The 26,384-nt window shown below is 45.3% G+C and overlaps 1 protein-coding gene across 3 annotated transcripts in view; it reads right to left on the reverse strand.

Annotated features, from left to right (window-relative positions):
• The window catches only part of SLC9A9 (solute carrier family 9 member A9), a 354,635-nt gene that overhangs the window by 277,665 nt on the left and 50,586 nt on the right, over positions 1 to 26,384 (reverse strand). For all 3 annotated transcript variants that reach the window (XM_045030881.1, XM_045030879.1, XM_045030880.1), the window contains 2 exons: positions 24,893 to 24,970; positions 24,117 to 24,193 (listed from right to left, as the gene is read on the reverse strand). In XM_045030881.1, the coding sequence (XP_044886816.1) occupies positions 24,117 to 24,193; positions 24,893 to 24,970 (155 nt within the window). The remainder of the gene's footprint in view (positions 1 to 24,116; positions 24,194 to 24,892; positions 24,971 to 26,384) is intronic.

Below are 26,384 nucleotides of genomic sequence, written 5' to 3' on the forward strand. Positions count from 1 at the left end.
TCAGAGCAAAAAATGTTCACACCCCTGAGCGAAGAAGCTACATCGATCTGTTTTTTAAGTGTAGACCAGGCCTAAGGAACCATGGTTATATGGGAGGTCTTGGAGTTGTTTAAAACAAACTGCGTTTATATCATTGAAGTCAGCCATTAAAACTTTTCAACCTCTGGTTTATCTCTATGAATGAAATCAGTTATCAGATCATAGGATCTGTGTAGAGCAGTGTTTCCCAAACTTGGGATGTCGCTTGTTCAGGGAAAGCCCCTGGCAGGCCAGGCCGGTTTGTTTACCTGCTGCGTCCGCAGGTTCGGCTGATTGCGGCTCCCACGGGCTGTGGTTTGCCGCTTCCATCAGCTCCCATTGGCCTGGAGCAGAGAACCGCAGCCAGTGGAAGCTGCGATCGGCCGGACCTGCGGACATGGCAGGTACACAAACCAGCCTGGCCCGCCAGAGGCTTTCCCTTATCAAGCAGTGGCCCAAGTTTGGGAAATAACGGTGTAGAGCAAACACATGGGAAAGCTAAAATAATGTACATAATCATCCAATTTAGAGAACATATTTGCAAAACTGCCCATGTCGCTTGCCCAAGGTAGCACCAGAGCTGGGACAGAACCCTGAATTCCACTTTCCTGTCATGTGGCCTAAATGCAGGACCATCCTTCCCCCAATCCCTTTCCATACACCGCATGTAGAGGCAGCATATATAATATAATGACTAAAGCTCAAAAGTCTGGATGTTTAGCCAAGCCTCGTGTGACTCACTTGGGTATACAAAATTGGGCAGGAAATGTCTGGTTCATTGCTTCTACAGCAATCCAGCCTGGCAATAGGATGTTCAAAAACATGTAAAACAAGACAAATATATACTGGGAGATATTATGGGGGTGAACCTTTTGAACCTCAAATGTTTTATCCAACCCATCTCAAAGATATTCCTGTTCAAACTTGGACACCGTCTCTGGAATTGGTTTGCTGTCCTTTCTCTGATATAAAGATTAGGAAAATGCCCAGCTACATCACTGACAAATTCTACTATGCTTTGCTCCTTAATAAGTGTGTGTATGGACATACACACACTTCAGAACAGAGTCAAACCATTTTTTTACTGGATTGGGATCTGTAGTGTTATACAGGCTATAGATCTTGAGCACCACCTCGTGGATTTCGCAGAGCAATGTAATCATTTCCTTTGAGTACATGATTCCAGAATTTAACCCATTGGTTTAAATTTTAAAATATTTTAGGGCCTGTTATCACTTACACCAGTTTTACACAGGTGTAAACCCATTGACTTCAATGGAGTTATATTTTGATTTACACTTGTGTAAGAGGAGAACCAGGCCTTTGGTATTATTTAAGCAAGGATTTTTTAAAAGTAGTAATAGAATATTTATCCAATAGCAAATGTTTTCAAAACACCCAATTTTCTCTCACTAGCTACACCATAGTAGTGAGAATGGTTTCTAATTAAGGTCCTGTTTCTTCTTCTCAAGAAATCTCAATACATGTGAACAGAAATGTAGCTGGCCCTGAAATCCAGATGTCTAATGGCTAGGGAAAGAATGCTCAAATGCTATAGTCAAACATCCCACCTATTAAAAATATGACAAGTTTCAGGAGTGATATGGCAGCATTTTCAAACAGATTCTGTAAAATACACAAAAAGAGCTCTCTTGTGTTGAGCGAATGATTCAATATCCAGTACAAGCATTCCTCCTTAGTTAGAACAGAGCTTTCAGACTCATCATCCTGGAAAGATGCTGAATGTGATTTAGGCTTGAGTGATTTAGGTCAGCCTGTGTGGTAACTGACCGACATTTACCAGCCCTCTGGCTATGACATCTGTGGCCAGCATAATCAAAGGGCAAAAGTGAAATAAGTGATTTCATATTCTGTGTGCATGATCTCTCACCAGATAGGGCTGCAAATTGTGCTATGTAATGAGTTCCTGTTCACAGAGCATGTAGTAAAAAGGAGAGTAAAGTCAACTAAGTACATAGTCTAGCAGGGGTCCACGGTGCTTCTAAAAACTTGAAAACAACCTGACACTGGAGCAGAAGGAAATCTCCTCTCTATTGTTTTTACATGTCATTTCCCTTCCTTGGTGGACAAAACTGATCCGACTGACCTACACTTAGATATTCTGGCTGCACTGAGTGACTGGGGCATTCACCCCAAGGCTTAAATGAAAACTGGCATCAGCATCCCTGCAAACACCCTCCTCATTAGTCCAGCTGTGCTCCAGAGCGCACCTCAGCAGAAGGGGAAGTACATCATAGGGTCAAGTTGGTGGGCAGAACCAAAACAGGAAGGTAGTAAAGTGATGGTGGGGTGGGTAGGCAAACCATCCATTGCTCTTGCTTTTGGGGGCATTTACAAGAAAGCACAGGCAGAAGGCCAGCTCTCGTGTTCAGCTGGAGGTCAGGTGCATTGATGAGCCTGTGCATTTCTAAATGTAGGTCAGCCGTTTGTCAGGCTGGCAGTGAATGAGTCAGTTTCAACTGTCCAGGCGGCCAGACTGGATAGGGATTGTCTAGTCTGCCTTAAGTTTCTATCATGCCTTTCATCCTGAAGCAGCCCATACCACTTCACAAATTGATATACAAACTCCTGCATCCGTGAAAGGGGTCGCTTCATTCCCCTTACTGCCCATCTCTGTCTAGGAGCAAGCAGCGTGTATGCTGGATGCCGAGGCTTGCTATCCGAAAGGAAACTTATGATGTCTGGAATGGATGATCCAGTACATAGTGTGAGCCTAACTATACCCCTGACCTATGCACAGATCTCCCATCCTGGGGAGGAGAACAGCTACCTCATAGGCTGCATATCCCCCCTTCCTCCTGGATTCTACGAATGCCTCCCTTTGGGTCTGGGGTCATTCCTGAGAGGACTGTGCAGACAGGGTGCATGGTCAGACTGACTTCACATCATCCACTCCACTAGCCCTGCAGAGGTTGTCCCCAAAAAGATAACATAGCCCCAGATGGTATTTCTCTCCATGAGCCCCATCTTGCTGGTGGGGAGATCCCAAAGGGAGTTGCAGCTGGAGAAGGCTGGCTGCATGGTTCTTTAGGAGCTCAGTTGTCAGGGAACCTGATGAGTGGTAGGTTTGTCTGGGGCTGCAGAATTAGCATATAGGTACAGGAAGTTCTCTGGCTGATCTCCAAGGAGCCATTCTGCAGGTTCTGGTTTTTGAAGGCCAGTGTATGGACAAACCCTAATGCCCAGAAGGAAGAAACTCTGCAAAAAGGAGGAACCTCATGGAGGTTTCCTATTCCTTATTCAAGTCCCCTTGTGGGGTTTCTCTGGGTACGTCTACACTACGGGACTATTCCGAATTTGCATAAACCGGTTTTGTAAAACAGATTTTATAAAATCGAGTGCGGCGCGGCCACACTAAACACATTTTGAGATCCCAGTGCCTGATGGGGCAAAAATCATTGTCGCGGGTGGTTCTGGGTAAATGTCGTCAGTCACTCCTTCCTCTGGGAAAGCAACGGCAGACAAGCATTTCGCGCCTTTTTTCCCTGGATTGCCCTGGCAGATGCCATAGCATGGCAATCATGGAGCCTGTTTTGCCTTTTGTGACTGTCACCGTATGTGTACTAGATGCCGCTGACAGAGGCGATTCAGCAGCGCTACACAGTAGCATGCTTTTGCTTTTGCATGACAGCAGAGATGGTTATCAGCCATACTGCACCATCTACCAATCCATAAATTGGTAATAAGATGATCATGGCTACCAGTCCTTTTGCACTGTTCCATTTGCTGCTGTCATAAGTGCCCCTGGCTGCTCTTAGCCAGGGGCGCAAAAGCCAAAATTGGGAATGACTCCCTGAGTCAATCCCTCCTTTTTGGTATCTAAAAATAGAATCAGTCCTGCCTAGAATATGGGCAAGTGTACTAGAGAACCACTGTATCAGAGAACCAGAGAGCACAGCTGCTCTGTGTCAGATCCTGCAGAAATTATGAGCTGTATGCTATTCACAGGGGGTGCTCCTGCAACAACCCCTCCTGTTCATTTCATTCTTCCCCCAGCCTTCATGGGCTACCGTAGCATTGTCCCCCCACTTGTGTGATGAAGTAATAAAGAATGCAGGAATAAGACACAGTGACTTGTTAGTGAAGGCAGCCTCCAGCTGCTATGATAGTCCAGACAGGACAGTAAGGAGTGCATCCCTCTGCTAGTTCAGGGGCACTTGAATCTTTTCTTTACACATGAAGGGTGGGGGCTGATGGAGCTCAGCCCCTGTTGCTATGACGATGATGGATATCAGCCATACTGCACCATCTACCAGGAAAAATTATAGCAGTCCTATTGTACCATCAGCCACCCATGGCAGGGTGGGAGGAAGGATGTTGTTGTTGAGTGCTGCACCATCCCATCTATCTGCAGCATTCAGTAAAGATAGGGTGACATGTAAAAGAGTCAAGACAGGATTGTTTTCCCTTTCACTTCTGGGGGTGGGTGGGGGGGGGGGCGTAAATTGCCTAGCTATGCCCTGACCCACCGCGGACACTGTTTTTGACCCTAGAAGCATTTGGAGCTCAGCCAAGAATGCAAATGCTTTTCAGAGACTGCAGGAACTGTGGGATAGCTTGAGTCCTCCAGTCCATGAGCGTCCATTTGATTCTTTGGCTTTCCGTTACGCTTGCCACGCAGCAGTGCGCTGAGTCCCTGCTATGGCGTCTGTCTGGAGATATTTAAAAAATGATTTTGAATTTCGTCTTCTGTAACGGAGCGCTGATAGAACAGTTTTGCCTGCCCTTACAGCGATCACGTCCGCATCGTCCATGCTGGAGCTCTTTCTTTATTTTGATTTTTAACTGCATCACCACCCGTGGTGATCGGAGCTCCACGCTGGGCAAACAGGAAATATTCAAAAGTTCGCGGGGCTTTTCCTGTCTACCTGGCCACTGCATCCGAGTTCAGATTGCTGTCCAGAGCGGTCAGTGGTGCACTGTGGGCTACCGCCCGGAGGCCAATACCGTCGATCAGCGGCCACACTAACCCTAATCCGATATGGTAATACCGATACTAGCGCTACTCCTCTCGTTAGGGAGGAGTACAGAAACCGGTTTAAAGAGCCATTAAAATCGATATAAGGTGCCTCCTAGTGTGGACGGTTGTGGCGTTAAATCGGTTTTACGCTCCTAAAACCGTTTTAAACGCGTAGTGTAGACCAGGCTTCTGTGGAAGGGGAAAACTGCAGCTGTTTTTTTACTATTTTCCAGTCAGTGTGGTCATTCACACATTCTGCCAGCAGAGGGCACAATAAAAGAAGTCACTGGTTAAATACAGAGATGGTGTACCATGTCCAGAACTGAGTCATATTTCATTCTGTCCACACCACATTGGGCTTTCATTTCCCAAGTAGTGGTGGTTTTTCGCCTTTTAATATCCACTGTAATGCAGTTATTTCACTATCCTTTATATATGCTTAAGGGTTTTTCTGTGAGATGCAAATAATGTCATCCCGCTGTTTTCCATATCTGTTTATGACAACCGAAACAGTATTTTTGCATGCTTCAGCTCTGCCCCAAGGAACAGTGTCAGCTGTAAATTGAAATGGTCTCAAATTCTAGTCTAACCACTGAACTTGCATCAACAGACATATTCAACTGCACTGAAACAATCCTGGAAATGCTTTCAGATTTGTGTGAGTGTTAAAGGTCTGGAAAGCATTTTTTAAATCAGTACCATAATTATATCCATAGATCCAGAACATTTATAAAAATTAGCTATTTGTCTGCCTTCCATAGTAAAAGCTTAGCACAAGAACTCTATAATTAGAGACGGACCCAAAGCAAATTCCTAGACCCTACCATTACTAAGCTTCTCTAATCTCATATTTGATCAATCTGTTTTGTGTTTGCCATATTTGTCCTTGTACATTACAGTTAATCAGGAATAGTTCCCTTGTAATCAATAGAGTTTCTCCTCTCTGTTGCACTGATATAATTAACTTGACTGTAACAGAGTTACTCAATATTGCACCAAGAGGAGAATCAGGCCCACACTATGAGGGCAGCAAACTACACCTCTACCCCAATATAACGCGGTCCTTGGGAGCTAAAAAATCTCATCGCCTTATAGGTGAGACCGTGTTATATCGGGTTCAGGCCGGTACGCTGTGCCGGACTGGACCGGCTTCCCTGGCGGTGATTTAAAGGGCCTGGTGCTCCAGCTGCTGCAGAGAGCCCCAGGCCCTTTATATCACCGCTGGAGCTCTGGCAGCGGGGCTCAGGTGGGGATTTAAAGGGCCCGGGGCTCCCTGCAGCACCTGGAGCCTCTGGCCGTTTAAATCCCCACCTGAGCCTGGCTGCCGGAGCCCCAGTGGGGATTTAAAGGGCCCGGTGCTCCAGCTGCTGTGGGGAGCCCCGGGCCCTTTAAATCACCGCCGGAGCTCTGGCAGCAGAGCTCGGGTGGGGATTTAAAGGGCCTGGGGCTCTTCGCAGCGGCCAGAGCCTCTGGCCCTTTAAATCACCGCCTGGAGCCCAGCTGCCGGAGCCCTGGTGATTTAAAGGGCCCAGGGCTCCACACAAATTCGGATATAATGCGGTAAAGCAGCAGGGCTCAGGTGGTGCTTTAAAGGGCCCAGGACTCCCTGCTGCTTTACTGCATTATATCCGAATTTGTGCTATATCGGGTCGCGTTCTATTGGGGTAGAGGTGTATATGTTTACCAACAAATGCACCAGCCATTCAGATGCTGGTGATCAGTACTAGGTTGCCTCCCTTGGACAGAGGATAGGACTGTTTGTTTGGTTTTTTAATCTAAAATTCTTCCTGTTTATCTGGCTCAGCTTAGAGCAGACAACATTGTACTATGCTGGTCCATAACCAAAGGAAAGTCTGTGCATTCAGACGCCAGTCTAAGTTGAACCAGGAAGGCAGTCCACAATACACGGAGTACCTTACACATGTAGTATTCACATACATGGTTTACATCACAAAGTGAAGATCTCCTTCATGTTCACTTCTTTACAGAGTAGTAGTATATGGGTAGTATATGGGACTTCAGAAGATTATTAGTAATCATTAAACTCTAACATCTTCATTGGGTTTAAGAGATAATTACTTGACACTTTTTTTTAAGTCCGGCTCTAGGGAATTCCTCCCGCTTCCTTCTCCTCCAATTAATCTCTGCAGCATCAAGATACTTAATAAACCCCCACAATTTCTGTGCCTGCCACAAAGCTGTGTGCATGGGCTGTGAAAGAGGGGAGACAGCACACAGCTTTATTTATGGGCACATCCACAGGAAGAGCAGGCTCTGTTGTCTTCCTTAGATCTCTTGTTGGTGCAAGAGCTGGAAAAAAATAGATTCTTTTAATGAGGAATGAGATGTTGATTAACTTCTCTGAGGCAGCTCTAAACTAAAATGCAGAAATGATCCTTTGGGAATACGGGAGCTACATGATGCAGCAGTAGATGCTACTTGAATAATGTACTTGTTTAACTTAGAAAGTAAAGAGCTCTAAAGGTTTTCCTGTTACCCTTAACATGGCCCCATCATTCCCTGCGAGAAACAGTTTCCAATACTCAAAAGAATCACATAGCCTGATTGTACAGCATGAGTAGATTCAAGCCAAACAACATTTGGTTTTGGTTTGCTGAAGTACATAGCAACAAATATTTGGTTTCCAAGTCATACAGCCTGTCCCTAACCCTTGAATACCTAGATTATAAACTCAACATTGTTTCAGCTCAGTATGCACATTTGTACAATTCCATGGAGCTTGAGTCTGAAAGGAATATAAAATAACCCCAGAACCTAAGTTCAAAAGTAAACACCCACCTGACATTTGCCAAACTGTCTAAATATCTATGAAGAAGTCTAGGTAGAAAAAAAAATCAAATCCCCAGAGTCTTGCAGTGCATAGTAAGTGTAAACTGCTATTGCATGCTGAACTCCTCTGGCGTGGGCTGAATGCTTAATGAGAAATGGAAGCAAAGAGTCTACTGAGAATATGTCAATATCGTCAGCAAGTTCTGTCTCATGTTACTATGGGGCCAGAACAGCTTAACTACCGTTGAACAAGACAAAGCTTCATTTTCAGGGAGAAAAAAAGTTGACAAATAAAAAGGAAAAAAATCTGCAGGGAGCTCTCACTGCTCTTTCTGCTGGATAGAGCATTTCCAACTAAAAATTAATTGAAAACAGCCTGGTTAAGCTGCACATCGATGGAAATAATATACCTGTTAGCCCTAAAAAGAGAGTTAGAAGCAGCAGTTTGGAAGTCTATATTTTCAGTAGTACAAAACCACCCTGGTTTGATTGGACAGTTATGTTCATATCCAGACACACCCCATTCACACAAACCCTTGGAACCATGAAAATGAGATGTCAAGAGAAAAGTCCCCATCATTTCTTGCTACTTTCACTATGCCTGCAATGATGTGGACAGCACACCCCAACATTCCATAAAGCATTCTTCACTTCCACCTCCAACAGATACTGAAAAACAATATGTATGCCAGCTTCATCTCACGCGCTCTCTACTGTAACACTTAATAGTGATCTCATAGGTTTTACTTTGACTAGGATTTAAAGGTGTGGCAGCTAATGGTTAGATTACAGTAGCTAACAAACTATCAATAGGGCTAGTTGAAAATGTGCTGTAAAACTTTTTTTCCAATGGTAAATTGGATTTTTGAATAAATATAACTATTTATGGGAAATGTCTGCTTTCTGAGAAATGTTGATTTTTTATTTGAAAACCAAGATCACCAATTTTTTTTATTATTACTATTTTTTGCTGAAAGCTGAATTTTTTTCCAGAAGTTTTTAGTTAAAGTTTCCTGTTTTGGGCCAAAAATATTTGATTTTCTTTTTTTGATGAAAAGTTAAATTTTCAGTAGGAAAAAACAATCCATTTTCCAACCAGCTCTAACTAACACCTTCTAAGAATCTAGTCAAGACATGTAAAGTACAGTCGAACCCATTTATGTCGACCTCGGTTAACTTGCCAATCCTGTTAAGTCGACGGTTTACAAGTGGAACCGCCAGACTCCCTCTTTGGCTTATGAGTTTCTCATCCGTTATGTCGATTTGCCGAACCCTAATATCTCGAGCCCGTCCCCGACCCACCGTGTCCGCGCGGTTCCCCAGCCGCCCGCTTCCCGCGTCCCCAGCCGCCGGCTCCCCGGCTCTCCAGCCGCGCGGTTCCCCCCGCGTCCCCGCCCCACCGTGTCCCCAGCCGCCCGCGCCCCCGCTCCCCAGCCCCGCGGTTCCCCGCTTCGCCGCCCGGCCGTCCGCCCGGCTCCGCTTCCCCGCCCGCCCCCGTATACCCGGTCCCTGCCTGTCCCTGGCGGTCCCTGCCCGTCCCCGCCCCACATAGGCCCGCATACCTGGTCCCTGCCCGTCTCCGTCCGTCCGCCCGGCTCCGCTTTGCCGGATCCAGCCACGTGCAGGCAGCGCAGTAAGGGGGCAGGGAGGGGGTGGGGGGGTGAATAGGGGTTTATCTCGATCATTGGTTATCTCGATGGCTTTTGGCAAACCCCTAGGCCATCGAGATAACAGGGTTTAACTGTATTACTAGGGCTTCCCCCAGGAGATAACTATCAGTTTAACACAAGCTAAAGTACAAACAGCCTTGTCTTGACTATAGTTTTAGAAGACTCAGCTTTCTATCATGATCTAATACCAAACCTTTCAGCTGCTGAGTTGCCGTTAAGGTTTCAGCTGTGCCACATTAGATATATGGGGTTTATTCTCATCTCTCCCTGAAGCAACCTTGGGCAAGCTTTCAACATATTTATTTGTAAAATAGAGGGTTAGATACTAGACTGACTTTTGGGCTTGGTCCCTCACATCTTACTTGAAGGGTCAGGGATACTGAATCTCTAAGACTTCCCTTCTTTTAGTCATTAAAGTTAAATAGATACAAACAAATAAAAAAATTTGAATGTTCTGACTTAAAATTCTTTCCCCATTCAATTGCTCAGCTTTCATTCACTCAACTGTTGTGATGTCATCATTTCACTTGGGGCTTGTCAACACACAAGCTAGAACCAAAGTAACTAAATCACTCGTCATTTACACTTCTCATTATTTTGGTGCAAATATGTGGATTTCTGATTAACAGTGTCCTATTATTAAAGTGTCCCAAATATTAAAGCAAGTTGACTTTTATTCACATTAAATCATAATATGATCATCTTAATTTGAAATAAATGTCCACAGACAGATTTAATCAAGAATAACTAATGGTGTGAAACTGTGAATTACAACTGATTTAGTTATTTCACTTCCAGTTTGGTTATAAACCAGTGCTTCTCAAAGCCGGTCCGCTGCTTATTCAGGGAAAGCCCCTGGCGGTCCAGGACAGTTTATTTACTTGTCGCATCCGCAGGTTTGGCTGATCGCTGCTCCCACTGGCTGCAGTTCGCCGCTCCAAGCCAATGGGGGCTGCGGGAAGTGACACGGGCCGAGGGATGTGCTGACCGCCCTTCCCGCAGCCCCCATTGGCCTGGAGTGGCAAACCGCAGCCAGTGGGAGCCGCGATCAGCCGAACCTGTGATTGTGGGAGGTAAACAAACTGGCCCAGATCGCCAGGGGCTTTCCCTGAATAAGCGGCGGACCGGCTTTGAGAAGCACAGGTATAGACAATCCCTAGTTTTCCACTCAGGGTATGTCTACACTACAAGACTATTTCGAATCAACTTAAGTTGAATTTGTGGAATCGACCTTATGAAGTCGAATTTGTGTATCCACACTAAATACACTAATTCGACTGTGTGAGTCCACAGTAACGGGGCCAGCGTCGACTTTGGAAGCGGTGCACTGTGGGAAGCTATCCCACAGTTCCCGCACTCCCCGCTGCCCATTGGAATTCTGGGATTTCCCCCCAATGCATGCTGTCGAGGGTGGTTTTGGGTAACTGTCATCATTGAACCGTCAATCACGCCCTCCCTCCCTCCCTGAAAGCGCCTGCGGGCAATCTGTTCATGCACTTTTCTGCTCAGTGACAGCGCGGGCGCCACAGCACTGCGAGCACGGATCCCGCTGCAGTTATGGCCGTTGTCAACTCCTCGCACCTTATCGTCCACCTCTTCCACAGTCAGCTGCTGAGAAATCGGGCTACTTTTCAATGGTGCTGCGAGCACTGGTGGACCATGGGGGACGTTTTACCAACATCAACGTCGGGTGGCCAGGCAAAGTTCATGACGCGCGTGTTTTCAGGAACTCTGCTCTGTTTAGACACCTGCAGGAAGGTAGTTTCTTCCCGGACCACAAAATAATTCTTGGGGATGTGCAGATGCCTATAGTGATCGTCGGGGACCCAGCCTACCCGCTAATGCCCTGGCTCGTGAAGCCCTATGCAGGCGCCTTGCACAGCGACAAGGAACTCTTCAAGTACCAGCAAGCAGCGAGCAGCGTGACCTGTGACTGTTCAGTTTCTTTACATAGAAACTGAACCTGCCCCTGTTTCTTTACCAAGTTACTGTTGACTAGCATCTGCAGTTACATACCCTGTCCACCCCGCTTCCCCCACTTCCAACACACGTTTAAAAATAAAATACATGTTCCACTGTAACTTTACAAAGGTTTCTTTATTGATGACTTTGCGTTAAAGGGTTGAAACTGGGACGCGGACTGTGCTGGGTAGGGTGTGCGGTGATGTAAAGACCGCCTGTAAACTCGAGGAATGTCAGGCTCCTGCTCCCAGAGCGGTCTGCAGTGCCGGACTGGTTGTTTCAATGGAGCCTGCCATCCCTCCTTTTTGGGACTCTGTGTGCGGGGGCTATGTGGCCTTTTGGCGGGGGAGGACGGATACAGATTCCTCTGCTGCGTGGCTCTGTGGTCCAGGACAGGGACCGTTGCATGAGATCTGTAACCCCCCTCCCCCCGCTACAAAGTCACGTAACCCCCCACCCACACAGAACCTGCAAACTACCTCCCATACCGACCAGGGTGCCTACTGACTGCACTGTGTGTGTGACCTGCTGCTGATCCTGCCCCCGTGTCTGTACCCTGGTAAAGGTGATTGTCCTGTCCAATTACCAACCCCCTTCCCCCCCTTCAAACACAGTCTCCTCTAAAAGAACATGACGGAAACAGTAATTAACAGAAAAGTATTTTTTATTATCAACTAGACAGTTAGGGGATGAAACTGGGACGGGGGCTTGGGTGAGGCGGGCAGGAAAGGACTTCTCAAAATTTAGGGTATGAGAGCTTTTGGGTACTTGAGCACTCTGCTGGGGTGCAGTGACAGTTTTCACGGCCCCTGGCGCCGCTCCTTCTGGTTATTTTGGGTGAGGGGGGTATGGGACTTTGTGGCGGGGGAGGGCGGTTGCAGATACACTGCAGGGGGGCTCTGTCCTCCGGCCTGCGGTCCTGCAGAACATGCACAAGGCGCCGGAGCGTGTCCGTTTGCTCCCTCATTAGTCCAAGCAGCGTTTGAGTCGCCCGCTTGTCTTCCTCACGCCACCTCTCCTCCCGTTCACTGTGTGAGCGCTGGTACAGAGAGAGGGTCTCCCACCACTGGCTCTGCTGGTCCGCCTCGTCTCGGGAGCACCCCATAAGTTCAGCGAACATCTCGTCCCATGTCTTTTTCTTTCGCCGCCTAATCTTTGCCAGCCTCTGTGAGGGGGATGCTGTGGCAGGTCTGGAGACAGTCGAAGCTGTGTGATGGGAAAAAGGGAGTGAATTCCTTGCAAAGATACATTTTTGCGAACAATGAACACAGTCTAGTCTGTGTCTGTGAACAAGAGCATGCACAGCACCTATCTCGTGCGCACTCCTGCTGCAGGCAATCCGGAAAGCATAAACTCTGCCCCTGTTCCACCCCATCGCAGTGTCCCCCGACCCTTGGAATTCCGGGTTGAGATCCCAGTGCCTGATGGTGCAAATTTCATTGTCGCGGGTGGTTCTGGGTACATGTCGTCAGTCATTCCTTCCTCCGGGAAAGCAACGCCAGATAATCATTTCGAGCCCGTTTTCCCTGGATTGCCCTGGCAGACGCCATAGCGTGGCAACCATGGAGCCTGTTTTGCCTTTTGTCACTGTCACCGTATGTGTACTAGATGCCGCGGACAGAGGTGATTCAGCAGCGCTACACAGCAGCATTCATTTGCTTTTGCATGACAGCACAGATGGTTATCAGCCATATTGTACCATCTACCATGCCATTGTAAATTGGCAAGGTGATGATGGTTACCAGCCGTATTGCATTATACCTTCTGCTGCTGTCATAGGTGCCCCTGGCCGAGATCAGCCGGGGGCGCAAAAGACAAAACTGGGAATGACTCCCCGAGTCAATCCCTCCTTTATGGTATCTAAAAATAGAATAATTCCTGCATAGAAGATGGGGCTAGTGTAGTAGAGATCCAGTGTTTCAGAGAACCAGAGAGCACAGCCGCTCCGTGTCAGATTATGCAGGAATGATGAGCTGCATGGCATTCACAGGGGGTGCTCCTGCAACAACCCCACCTGTTGCTTCCCTCCTCCCCCAGCCTTCCCGGGTTACCGTTGCAGTGTCCCCTGATTTATGTGCTACAGTAATAAAGAATGCAGGAATAAGAAACAGTGACTTGTTACTGAAATGCAATGAGGGGAAGGCAGCCTCCAGCTGCTATAATTGTCCAGACAGGACATTAAGCAGTGTGGTGGGAGAGGAAAACAGCATCCTGCTGCTATGACAGTCCAGGCAGTACAGAATCTTTTCTTTACACATGAAGGGCGGGGACTGATGGAGCTCAGCCCCCTGTTGCTATTTTGAAGACGGTTAGCAGGACGTCTACTTATGGGCTGATGATGAGGACGGGTACCAGTTGTATTGCACTACACCGTCTACAGCAAGGCTGATGATGATGACGACGGATATCAGTCTTATTGCACCATCAGCCACCCATGAGGCGGGGGGGGGGGAGAGGATGCTACAGTACAGTGCCGCAGCATCGCGTCTACCAGCAGCATTCAGTACACATAGAGTGACATTTAAAAGAGTCAAGAGACGATTTCTTTTCCTTTTCCTTCTGGGGGTGGGGGAGGGGGGTACATTGACGAGCTATACCCTGAACCGCCGCGGACAATGTGTTTGACCGTACAGGTATTGGGAGATCAGCCAAGAATGCAAATGCTTTTCGGAGACTGCAGGAAGTGTGGGATACCTTGCGTCCTCAGTCCCCCCTCCCTCCATGAGCGTCCATTTGATTCTTTGGCTTTCCGTTACGCTTGTCACGCAGCAGCGTGCTGACTCTCTGCTACGCCGTCTGTCCGGAGATTTTTTAAAAATACTTTGGACCAGGCGTAACATTATGGTAATTTTCCTAATTAGATGCAGGAGTCGCCGAGCGAGATCGCCCTGAGGAGGGTCACTGAAGGAGATAGAGAGCGCATGCTGCGTGAAAGCCAGCACAAACCAGGGCCCTGTGCAGCCATGCTCGGGGAGGCAATGCTCCTGGAGTACCTCATGAAAGCCTGGCGCGGAAAGGTGTGCTACCACGGAGCACCCAATAAGGCAGCTCTCCCCAGGAACCTCCTGCGGAGGCTTTTCGATTTCCTCCTGGAGAGCTTCGTGGAGATCTCCCTGGATGATTTCTGTTCTATCCCCCTATATATAGAGACCTCCTTTACACATACTTCAGATTCCTGTTATATTAAGAATAAAAGTTTACATGTTTAAAGCACTTACCGACTGCTCCTTCCCCTGATTCAGGGTCCGGATTCACGGCCGGGGAGGGTTGGTAGGGGATCTCCGTGAGGGTGATGAAGAGATCCTGGCTGTCGGGGAAACCAGCATTGTAAGCGCTGTCGCCTGCCTCGTCCTCCACAAACCCTTCCTCATCTTCCCCGTCTGCGAACATCGCCGAGGAACTGGCCGTCGACACTGTCCCATCGTCAGAGTCCACCGTCACTGGTGGGGCAGTGGTGGCAGGCTCCGGAGCGTCCGTTTGCCGCTTTGATTTTTTGGTAGCCTTGTCTGGGGTCCTTGATTTTCACGCGGCGCTGCGTTGCATCCCGCCTGTATCCTCTGTCTCTCATGGCTTTGGAGACCTTCCCGTAGGTCTTTGCATTCCGTTTTTTGGAGCGCAGCTCCGAAAGCACAGACTCCTCGCCCCACACACCGATCAGATCGAAGACTTCCCGGTCAGTCTATGCTGGGTCCCTCTTTCTATTCAGAGATTACATGAACTCCTCTCCTGGAGAGCTCTGCATTGCTGCCGGTGCTGCTGAGCTCGCCCCGATGTCCAACCACGAAATGAGATTCTAACTGTCCAGACAGGAAAAGGAATTCAAATTTTCCCGGGACTTTTCCTGTGTGGCTGGTCAGAGCATCCAAGCTCGGACTGCTGTCCAGAGCGTCAACAGAGTGGTGCACTGTGGGATAGCTCCCGGAGCTACTAAGTTCGATTTGCATCCACACCTAGTCTAATTCGACATAGCCATGTCGAATTTAGCGCTACTCCCCTCGTCGGGGAGGAGTACAGAATTCGAACTAAAGAGCCCTCTATGTCGAATTAAATGGCTTCCTGGTGTGGACGGGTGCACGGTTAATTCGAATTAACGCTGCTAAATTCGAATTCAAGTCCTAGTGTAGACCAGGCCTCAGAGAAACTTCTATATTAGATAAGAGCAATTTCTAATGGGGGTGGGGAAGCAGAGACACTCCTCCCCCACCTCCACATACCCCCTTCTAAACTTTATATACCATTTAGAAGCAAAATAAAGGCCTGGCTGGATTTTTTAACCTTTGCAAGACAGTCTCATAGTAGGAGCACTACTAGTTTAGCCCCAACCCCATGTCAGCTCTTCTCTCTGTTATTTCCATCCCAGGTATTAGAGACAGAATGGAAGGTGCACCTATCAGGAGTGAGCAATCCCTTGCTAACAGCCGAGAGACAGGAAAGAGACCAAGTGGAAGAGGTGGAAGATTCATAGATTCCGGGGAAAGAGAGACAGGACTGTTGTGATCATTTAGTCTGACCTGTATAGCATCGGCTACAGTATTCCCCCACCCCCAAATAATTCCTTTTTGGAATGGAAAGGCAAAGAAGATGCAAGGAGTTAGTGAAGGGGTAGGTACAGGGTGGGAGAGGAAGGACTACAGACACTGATGAGGAAAGAGATGGGAGGGGAAAGAGAAAAGGGATAATGAGTAGGAAGGGAAAGGGATGTTGACAGAGGAGGAGGAGGAGAACGGAAAAGACAAAGATAGGAGACTCATATTTAAAGGGCCCCCCAATATTTGAGACCTGGCATTCCACATTGCAACACTGGGAAAAGAAGGAGAGGCACACGTCAAAAGAATATCCCCTTAGAATAAATGGGAAAAGTTCATGTCCCTGTCTCTGCTGTAGTTTTAATATATACTCTAGAGCAGTGGTTCTCAAAGTCAGTCTGCCACTGGTTCACGGAAAGCCCCTGGTGGGCCGGGCGGGTTTGTTTACCTGCTGCAGGTTCAGCCGATCGCGGCTCCCACTGTCCGCGGTTCGCCGCTCCAGGCCAATGGGGGCTGTGGGAAGCAGCGCGGGCCAGATGCTGGCCGCTCTTCCCGCACTTTGAGAACCACTGCTATAGAGTATAGTGTATCCTTCCCTTGATGCACATGGAAAATTCCCATTCACTTTATTGGAAGTTGCACATACTCATCAGGATGAAAATGACTCCCATGTTTCAAAGCATTTTTGGAGGGATGGGAGGACTCAAGTTGGAAAACAATGCAAACTATTTCTAAATGATGATCCATGGGTTTAATCTTTGGAATAAGCAAATTTTATACAAACCACTTGAAGAGAAGATAATAGTAAGGATTCTAAAACAGGCCTGAAACAGTTCTTACCAGTTTACTATAGGAGAGGAATTTTATGGGAAGATTGTCAGATTCAAGTAGCTGAGTAGTACTTATATAGTAAAAAAGGAGTTGAATGCTTAGAAAAAGGGTGAAGACAAGTTAATGTCCAACTAGTAAACTTAGGTTATAGATATTTTTGTCACCAATTTGAAACCAGTTATAAATCTTCTGAGTAATCTTCACACATTGCAAAAATGGCTGAGAGAATTAAGGTTAAAGGATAGCAACAAGAAGGCAAACCTATATTTCTGTATTACAAAATGCTATGCTCTTAGCTCAAAACATAACAGAATTAAAGTATCACTATGGGCCAGGAAATGATGTTGACCTTGGAATAAATCCTTATAACATTGACCACATGTGCTGTTTATATTCCATGATTTGTCTTCAACAACACAGTCATTCGTATTCTGAGACAAATCCTGATGTCCGTACTCAATTTTACTTTTTACTTAGGCAGAACTCACTGCAATCACAAAGGCAGGCCACACTTGAATCAGGCCTTCCAGCAAATACTTTTGCTGTTTGAGTGGCATATTTCACACAGCCCTAGATACCAGGAAAACGATATCTCCTTGCCAAGGCTAATAGACAAGCTGGAAAAATATGAGTAAGTGAATGCAAAATGTACTGCATTCTGAATATATGAAATGTGTTACTGGCATTGCAATCCAAGAGAACCCAAGTAAAACCAAATAAAAAATCTCTGATAAGGCCAAGTTTAAGAAAATAATCAGAGTTCTCATGTGCTGACAGCTTGGCCTCAGCCTGAACTGAGGATGCTGATCTGGAGAATGATGGTTTTAAAATAAATAACCCAAGTCTTCCTGCTCCCCTTGCCACTCACTGTCTGGGCTATCGCTCGAATAGGCACACAGCAAGGTATCTGAACTTTTACAATTAGTTGAGCACTCATCCAGTTTCAAGAAAATTGAAAATATCTACCACAGGCATTGATTCTGAAAGATACTTCCCATCAGATTAGCAGAGCTATATTAAAACTAAAGTCTCAGAGAATAGAATGCCAGCCAGGCAGCAGTTAGTGATATGGACTTTTATTTAAAGGCAACTAACTCCACCAAAAATTCAATTAAAGCAAAATACTGCCCTGGCCCCTGTGTGATTGTAGGCCCCCCGTGGAGCAGAAGCAGTGTGATTGCACTTATGATGGATGGAATCCTGCACACTCAGGATTTCTCCTGCATCCTCATGCAGAAGGGCTGGGGGCTTGACCTCAGGAGGAGCAAAGACTGGGCCAATGGATTTGCCACTATGCAGACTCAGCTGCTATCACTTGCCATGGAGGTGCAGTAGCAGTTTTGCTGACGCTCCACGGCTTGGAGGGAGGAGTTCTTCACCTTTCTACTGATCTCTCTGCAGTAACCTTCACTACTCAGACTTACTCAGGTGCAAAGGGGAGGAATTGGCCTGAGGGGGAAGTTTTTGTAGTTTCATATATGGCGTGTCTGTGAGTGACAAGCATGGCCTGGCATACTTTAGCACAGTATTTGGTTTAAAGCAACGAAGCCCGAGCAGGACTCACTGCTCACAATAAGAGCTCATGGTCCATTGTCTCCCACTCCCACAACTGGAGACACTGGATTATGGCTTTCCGATCCAAGTGTCACACTGTTCCTCTGCCCAGCCCCAGAAGACTCACCCTGCATTGCAAAAGCAGCGATTTTCCACAGAGATGGCAAGTGCCATCATAGCTACTCCTGCCAGGGTCACTCTTGGCAGCTCACCAAAGGCTTCTGCACTATGAGGTTTCCCACTTCTTTACTTCAGATCTGCACCAACCGTCTTGCTTTTCTGAAGAGAGATCAGGTGACCAATTGTAACAAGCTGCACAGGTTAATAACCATATCACCTATCAGGCCAGGCATTGGATTGTTTACAGTGAGCTGCTTTATAAGTCAGTAGGACAGAAAGCATGGGGCAAATTCATGAGTTTAAGGCCAGAAGATATCTCCATATCATCTAATCTGACCTCCTGTGTATCTTAGGGCACTAAATACCACCCAGCCACCCTATAGTAAGCCCAACCACCCGAATTAGAGGGGGAGGCTGCAGCAAAGCTATACAGACATAGATACTTGCCTGTGTGCTCATGCACACACACACACCCTTCAAATACATGGCTAATATTCTGCAATAAGGAACTACTTCATTTTCAGTCTTTTTGCCATCTACTTCCTGGCTTTTATTACAACTAATTCTCCCCTACCCCTGTCTCTTCTCTCTGGAGTGAAGCTCCTCCTGATGGGGTTTATTGTCTCTCTTCTTTCTACTAAGTTTTTAATTCTCTTTCCTTTCCTCTTTCTTTTTCATTTCTTGCTCCGAGTGGGTGCACAGTGCAGACATACCAACTGTCAATATGGATTATACACCCCAGATGCTGCTCCCATTTTTGAGCCAGCCTGGGCAGAGTCACAGTTTCAGGCAGAAACCATGAGATGCTCAATGATTTCAACGAGTTTCATTTCTATCCAGATAGGTAATTAGAGGGCCACCTGCCACCACTGTATTGTTGGGGCATCTCGCAGAGTGTAGTGGAGTCAAATCCCAAATACAAAGCAAGACTCAAGAAGTGGATTCTCACACTTGACAATGCTGGGGAAAGGGCTTACATGCACTTAGACTACTGCATTTCAGCAGGGCTCTAGCCTATGGGCATTTTCAGCATTAAAAATGACAACAATAAATCTCTTTGTGTATTAAAAAATAGCCTCTCAGACTAGAGACTCATATTTCAGTCATTTATTTCAAAGTTTAGAGAGGTTATATTGCTTTGTCATAAACCTATACAACATCAGTCTGACTGTGGAAAAGGATGCAAGGCTCACTGGATTGGCTGGCAAAGCATCCTGCAATACCAAGGCACAAAATACTCTCCTTAGGACATGCTGCCTGGGAAATCACAGAGAAAACATTAAAAGTTCCAGTTATTTTAGTAGTTGTCTTAAAAATTGAAAAACAGAAGCTATCCCCATCTGATAGAATCTTTGAGAAGACAACTCCAATCACGCACCCCCCAAGTTTAACTGTGATTATGTTGTTTCATGAAACTTGGGAAGAATCCATATCTTTACAGCTCTGTATCAAGGGCCCATGTCCTTCTCATGAAAAGGGAGGGCTCGCTTCCAGAGAACCATGTATCCTAGAACTTCCTACGCACCTCATTGCCTGCTGGAGCAAGACCAACAGAAGAGTGGAATAAAGGGGTGGGGTGCCATTTCTCATGGAAAACCACCCTGGGCTCTTTCCCATATGTGCTCCCTTACGCCTGCTGGGTGACTAATAGTATGGGTATCTCTATTTCTATGCTTCCATTGTTTAGCTTCCTCACAAACCCCACTTCTCATTGCCATACCCCGTCCCTGGTGTTAAAGACACAGGCATGGACTTATAAATCATGCTCCCAAAAGGACAACATGCCAGAGCAGTTGTTCCCTCAGCTGCTCCACCCAGCCAGCTGCACACTGCTCAGGTGGCACGCTATGGTCCCTGTGGGGATATAGATGTAGTGGTGGAGAAGCAGGATTCTTCCCACTTTGTATGGAAGCCATGAGATAGATGCTCAATGGTTTTCAAAGAGTTTTGCTTCTATACATCTGGGAAATAAAATGACCTCCATCACTGAATTATCCAGGCATCTCTAGGAGAAACCCCCAGGCTGCAGGTTGCCAGCAGTTTTGCTCATCAGATCACCATGTGAAGGGGGGAATCATATGCCCCTAGGTTTTATACACTGCTATACTACACCACACAGAATATTAACAAACATTAAGATAGAACATGGTCTTCAATTCGAGGAACATAAAGCTGTGACACAAGCATCTAGTAAGTATTGCTATTCCCTTTTTACAAAAGGGGAAAATGAAGCACAAGTTGGTTAAGTGACTTGCCCAATATCACATGGGAAATCAATGGCAGAGCTGAGAAGAGAAGCCAGAACACCTAGACGCTCAGTTCTTTGCTTTAATCATTCAGATGTGCTGTCCCTTCTACTATAATCACGTTCACTTGATACTGTTCATGTAATGACAACATACATTGAAGCCACATGTGCAGATTAGCACAGATCTAAGAACGCTGATGTCTAGAAACAGAAGGATATGGGGAACATAACATGATTTCTTTCTGACACACCATTGTGCTTGGCCAACTTACGAAATTACAAATAAAACTGGCTGAGAATGGCCAGGGAGCATCTTGAACACCCTTGAAAGTAGATATATATATTTTTGGCCTTTATAGTGCTTGGAAGGGTATTCTAAAACCTTGAAAAACTAATCAAGTTCAATTTCTACTAGAAGGATCCATTTCATTGAGTTTTCAAAGTTGTATTAAGTTATTAAGATGCATTAAAATATCATAAAAATGCACATAATTATTCCCACTCCCACAGTTATCTATTGTTTCTCTTAAAATCGGCCAGAGTCCAGTCACTGAGCCAGCTGTAACAGTCTATAATTTACACAGTGTAACAGAACAAACTTGGTAAGCGTTACCTCCATGATAGAGTAAAAAAGTCACATTGTTATGTGCTTTTATCACTGCATGACCCAGGCAGACTTATGAAGTCCAGGGGTGGTGAGTGATTCCATTAGAAACCAGGACAAAATACTCTGAAATGTACATATACATATAACGTCCCCTGAATTCGCCAGCACCAACCCCCAGTCAAACTTTGGAGAATTCTATTGCAGGAACAAGCAGGCCTGGCACTCTGTTGCATGCTCCCCATCCCTCCTTTCTTTTCAATCAAGCTCAGTAAGTCCCTTGGCCCACACCGCTTCCAGCAGCTCCCATTGGCCCGGAGCAGCGATCTGCAGCCAGTGGGAGCTGCGATCTGCCAGACCTGCGGACGGGGCAGATAAATAAACTGGTCCGGCCCGCCAGGGGCTTTCCCTGCACAAGCAGCGACCCCTGTTTGAGAAACCCTGAGTTAGAGAAAGGGATGTTGGGTAAGGAGAGTTAGAGTGATAAGTTGTACATGGGGAATGAGCGGGAGTTGGGAAGACATTCAAAAGGAGAGGTATCCAGACCCAGAGAGGTTGGCAGAACTGCTGGACCCTGGAACAAGACTCCAGGGAGGAGGCAATGAGGAGACTGTTGCAGGGAGGGAGGGAGCTAACTACAACTTGGCATAGTCATTTTCTAAATATTCATCAAATAATTTACATAAAAAAATAAAAGCCAGCATTATCTGGCAAAAAATTTTGAACATTATTTTGAACATTATTTAGTGAATATTAATCAACCAGCTCCAGTAGTAACAAGGTGGAGGAAACCTTGAAAGTTGAAATAATTCAGATAAACATCTAAATGGAAGTCCAGACCTTTGGCGATTTTTCCATTAGTCCTGATGCCACATAAATGATATTTTCACATATAAGACCCAAAAGTTCTTATCCCTAGCATGCCATTTTAACAAGCTTCCTCACTTAAGTTCTCCAGGTTCCAGATATACAGCTGCTGTTACTTGCATACACTGTAGCACCGATCTTAAAAATTATTCAGCCTCTTGTATATACATATTACATTCACCCACGTGGGGAAGTACACATTAACCCAGATACTTTGGGCCAGATTCTTAGCTGATATAAACCGGCATAGCTCCATTGAAGCCAATTTACACCAGCTAAGTGTTTGTCTAACTGTTCACACTGTAAGAAACTTCCTGGTGTGCTTGTGTATCTCTGCCCTCTACTACAGGGAATCAGAACCGCTCAACTGTGACATACCCACATGTATCTGACGAAGTGGGTATTCACCCATGAAAGCTTATGCTCCAATACTTCTGTTATAAGGTGCCACAGGACTCTTTGTCACTTTTTACAGATCCAGACTAACACGGCTACCCCTCTGATACTCAACTGTGACAGGAGCTGCACAGCTACCGGCTAACCCAGATGCTTCTTCAGCTCATGTGGCACGGACCTGTGCTTTTGGAGCATGATGATTACATTTCTCTCTACTGTCAGTGAAATTCTGAGTGATCAAAGCATGCAGTATAATAAAAACCAAAAAATCCAGGTGATGATGGGGTTTTTTATAGTACATGCAAGTTGTCTGTGCTGTTGGCTACTTTGAATCTTACTAAGATGACAAGAAAGTTAACTCTGATGTCAAGATACCCATTTTTGTCTTGCTTCCATTGAAAGGATAGTTTTTACAAGTATTAAACTTTGAATTACAGATTAATCCATCAGTCACTGATGTTTTCGTAATACTGAATTGACATTAAATGTGAAAGTTCTGTCTTATGATGATGTTGAAAAGGAACATATATTTTGACTGCACACATATAACTTTACTTAAGATCTGTTATAAAAAAGCAAGAAGATAGGAGTCAAAGTTAATTGCTTTCATAATTTGAAAGCCCTCTGCCTAGGTTCAGAAGTCTGATCACTTCTAAATTAAAGCACATGCATAAAATTGAAGTGCTACCATAAATCCTTGCGTACCAGGCTGAATAACTTAAACGGTTCATTTAAGAGTTACACAGACCAGGATCTCAGGTAACCTACAAGTTTCAATGAGCCGCTAACCTGAAAGTTGAACCTCAGTAAATTCCCAAACTTATAACCTGTAAAATAAGCCCTCCTCCTTCAACTCCACACAATCCCAGACAGATGGCTAATGAAGTCTTAGGTCCTAACCCTGAAATGAGCTCTGCATAGGCAGACCCCTGTAAGGAGTTCCGTTAGCTTCAGCAGGGCTCTGTGCAGGTGCAGAGCTCATTGAAGGAACCTTGGTTCAGAACCAGTTATTTGCCTTTTACTGCTGTGGGAATTTTCCTACACGACCAGGGCTGAAGCTTGTTTCATTGTCACATTGACTCTAATCTGTTTTCCACAGATGATACTGGATATCCGCTACAGTTCAAGAACCTTAAAATTCCTCCTGTCTTCCTGGAGATTTCTTGTCCTATAAACAGAATGCCAGTAAAGAGTTTTGTGTTCCCCAAGGCGAATGCTCCCTTCTTGCAGGACAGATAAAATGTTAATGCTACATGACTGTAAAAGGCAGCCTGTGCCTATAGAAAGATCACAAATTAGGGCCCAAGTGTGTAAGATAGTGAGTGTCTCAAAGAAAGGGTTCAGCCTATACCATGACTGCATCTTGAATTTTCCATCTCAACCTCACCTGAAGATAGAACTTCGTTGTTTAGGAAAGTCATGAATAGATATGTAGGAAAATGCCTTCATATTAGACTAACACCGGTGCAGTAAATCATGTGCCCTTTTATCAGGAAAATCGACTAATCTTAAACTTGAACAAGAATAATAGGATGTGAATTTCACTTACCCTATAACAATGCAAGAGATGGCAGTTCCCAAAAAGGCATATGTTAAAATGGATCCTAAATTACGAAAAAAATGTCTCTGGGGAAACAAAGTGTGAAAAATACAATGTCAAATTTAGCAGAGTTCATCTTAGAAACCTAAATTCAAGTTCAGACACCGATTTTAGGAGTCCCATTCAAGCCATTCTGGCAGTTGCTATAGTAGTTCTTCAGAATTGGAAAAACAAACAAACCACAGGCTTCAAATACGCTTTTAAAATATGATCTAAGACCCACTCAAGTTCTGTCAGTGTCTATATGTCACGGCTCTTCCCTTCCTGCATCTCAAGTATGATTTGCATATTCATGTATGAAACAGTTAGTGATCATAATGAAAGCTCAGGTTCTTAATGACCTATGTAAATATTACAATGAATCCCCTCACTTACACAGATGTAGGTCCCAATTCTGCATGGTAGGAGGACTGCTGCACACATGTGGAGCCTCACTGACTTCAAAGGGGCCTTGCATGGGCACAGCAATCCACTCACACTTTGAAGTGCAAGATCAGAGCCTTACAGAAGCGTAACAGAGAGCAGAATCAGGCCCATGGGTTTGAAGTCTTAAACAGTTATTTTTCATTCTCTTCTCTGATATCAAATGGCCTAAATAATTACCATGCAAAAGAATTTCAAACTGACCATTACTTAGATTCTTCTCCCCACCAATGTAACAGTGGCACTACAAAGTAGCCATCAGAGCAACCCACCTTCTGTAAGTTAAGAGAGAAATCACTTACCTTCTTTAAACTATATCCAGCATGAAATATAATGGGTGGCAGTAAAACATTGAAGAAGATCGAAGGATCAAATGTCATCTGCCAGAAAAGACAAAGATATTGAGTAAGGAAAAAGTAAAGCAGCCATTCAGTTTGTTATGGAAGGTTTTAAGTGAGAGTCAGGCCATTTTAAAATCAGGATTAATCACGGTGTCAGGCTTAATAAGTTACTCTCAAAAGTGTGGAAACTGGACAAATTACTCAGAGTTATTATCTGAATAAATACTAGTTTAGAGTTCCCTGCTGCGTGTGCATATAGTACAATATTTAGATATTTTTGTAAAAAAAATATTAAGCATAAGAAATAAGTAGTGCTCTGTTCAGAACACAGGCAAATTACATTTTATATGTTAAGAAGAGTAATGAACTAGATGGCCTAGTAGGTTTGGTGATGGACTGGGGACTCAGGAGTTCTGTCTTTGACTCCTGGCTAAGCCACAGATTTCATCCGTGATTTTTGGAAAGTCACCCCGTGCCTCAGTTTCCCACCTGTAAAATGGGACAATACCGTCCTACTCCTTCTTGTGTTTCCTTGTTCCAAATAAAGTAGATCTTCCCTCTCATGGAGGATATTCTCCATCTTTGCTTATGCTTATTTACTTTTTATTTTGCTTTACCAATGTTAATAATAAAAAGCCCCATAAGAATGACAATACTGGGTCAGATCAATGGTTCATCTAGCCAGTAACCTGTCTCCCAACAGTGACCAGTGCCAGATGCTTCAGAGGGAATGAACTGGGCACTTATGGAGTGATCCATCTCCTATTGTCCCATCTCAGCTTCTGGCAGTCAGAAGCTTAGGAACACCCAGAGGATGGGGTTGCATCCCTGACCATCTTGGCTAATAGCCATTGATGGACCTATCCTCCATGAACTTACCTACTTCTTTTTTTAACCCTGTTATAGTCTTGGCCTTCACCACATCCTCTGACAAAGAGTTCCATAGGTTGACTGCATTGTGTGAAGAAGTACTTCCTTATGTTTGTTTTAAACCTACTGCCTATTAATTTCATTGGGTGACTCCTGATTTGTCTGTTATATTAAGGGGTAAATAACACTTCCATATTCACTTCTCCACACCATTCATGATTTTATAGACCTCTATCACATCCCCTCTTAATCATGTCTTTTCTAAGATGAACAGTCCCCATATTTTTAATCTCTCCTCAGATGGAAGCTGTTCAATCATTTTTGTTGCCCTTCTCTGTACTTATTCCAATTTTTTTTTTGAGATGGGACAACCAGAACTGCATGTGATATTCAAGGTTAAAAAAAATATTAAGCATAAGAAATAAGTAGTGCTCTGTTCAGAACACAGGCAAATTACATTTTATATGTTAAGAAGAGTAATGAACTAGATGGCCTAGTAGGTTTGGTGGTGGACTGGGGACTCAGGAGTTCTGTCTTTGACTCCTGGCTAAGCCACAGATTTCATCCGTGATTTTTGGAAAGT

The sequence above is a fragment of the Mauremys mutica genome, chromosome 9 (assembly GCF_020497125.1).
Source record: "Mauremys mutica isolate MM-2020 ecotype Southern chromosome 9, ASM2049712v1, whole genome shotgun sequence".
NCBI classification, from domain to species: Eukaryota; Metazoa; Chordata; order Testudines; family Geoemydidae; genus Mauremys; species Mauremys mutica.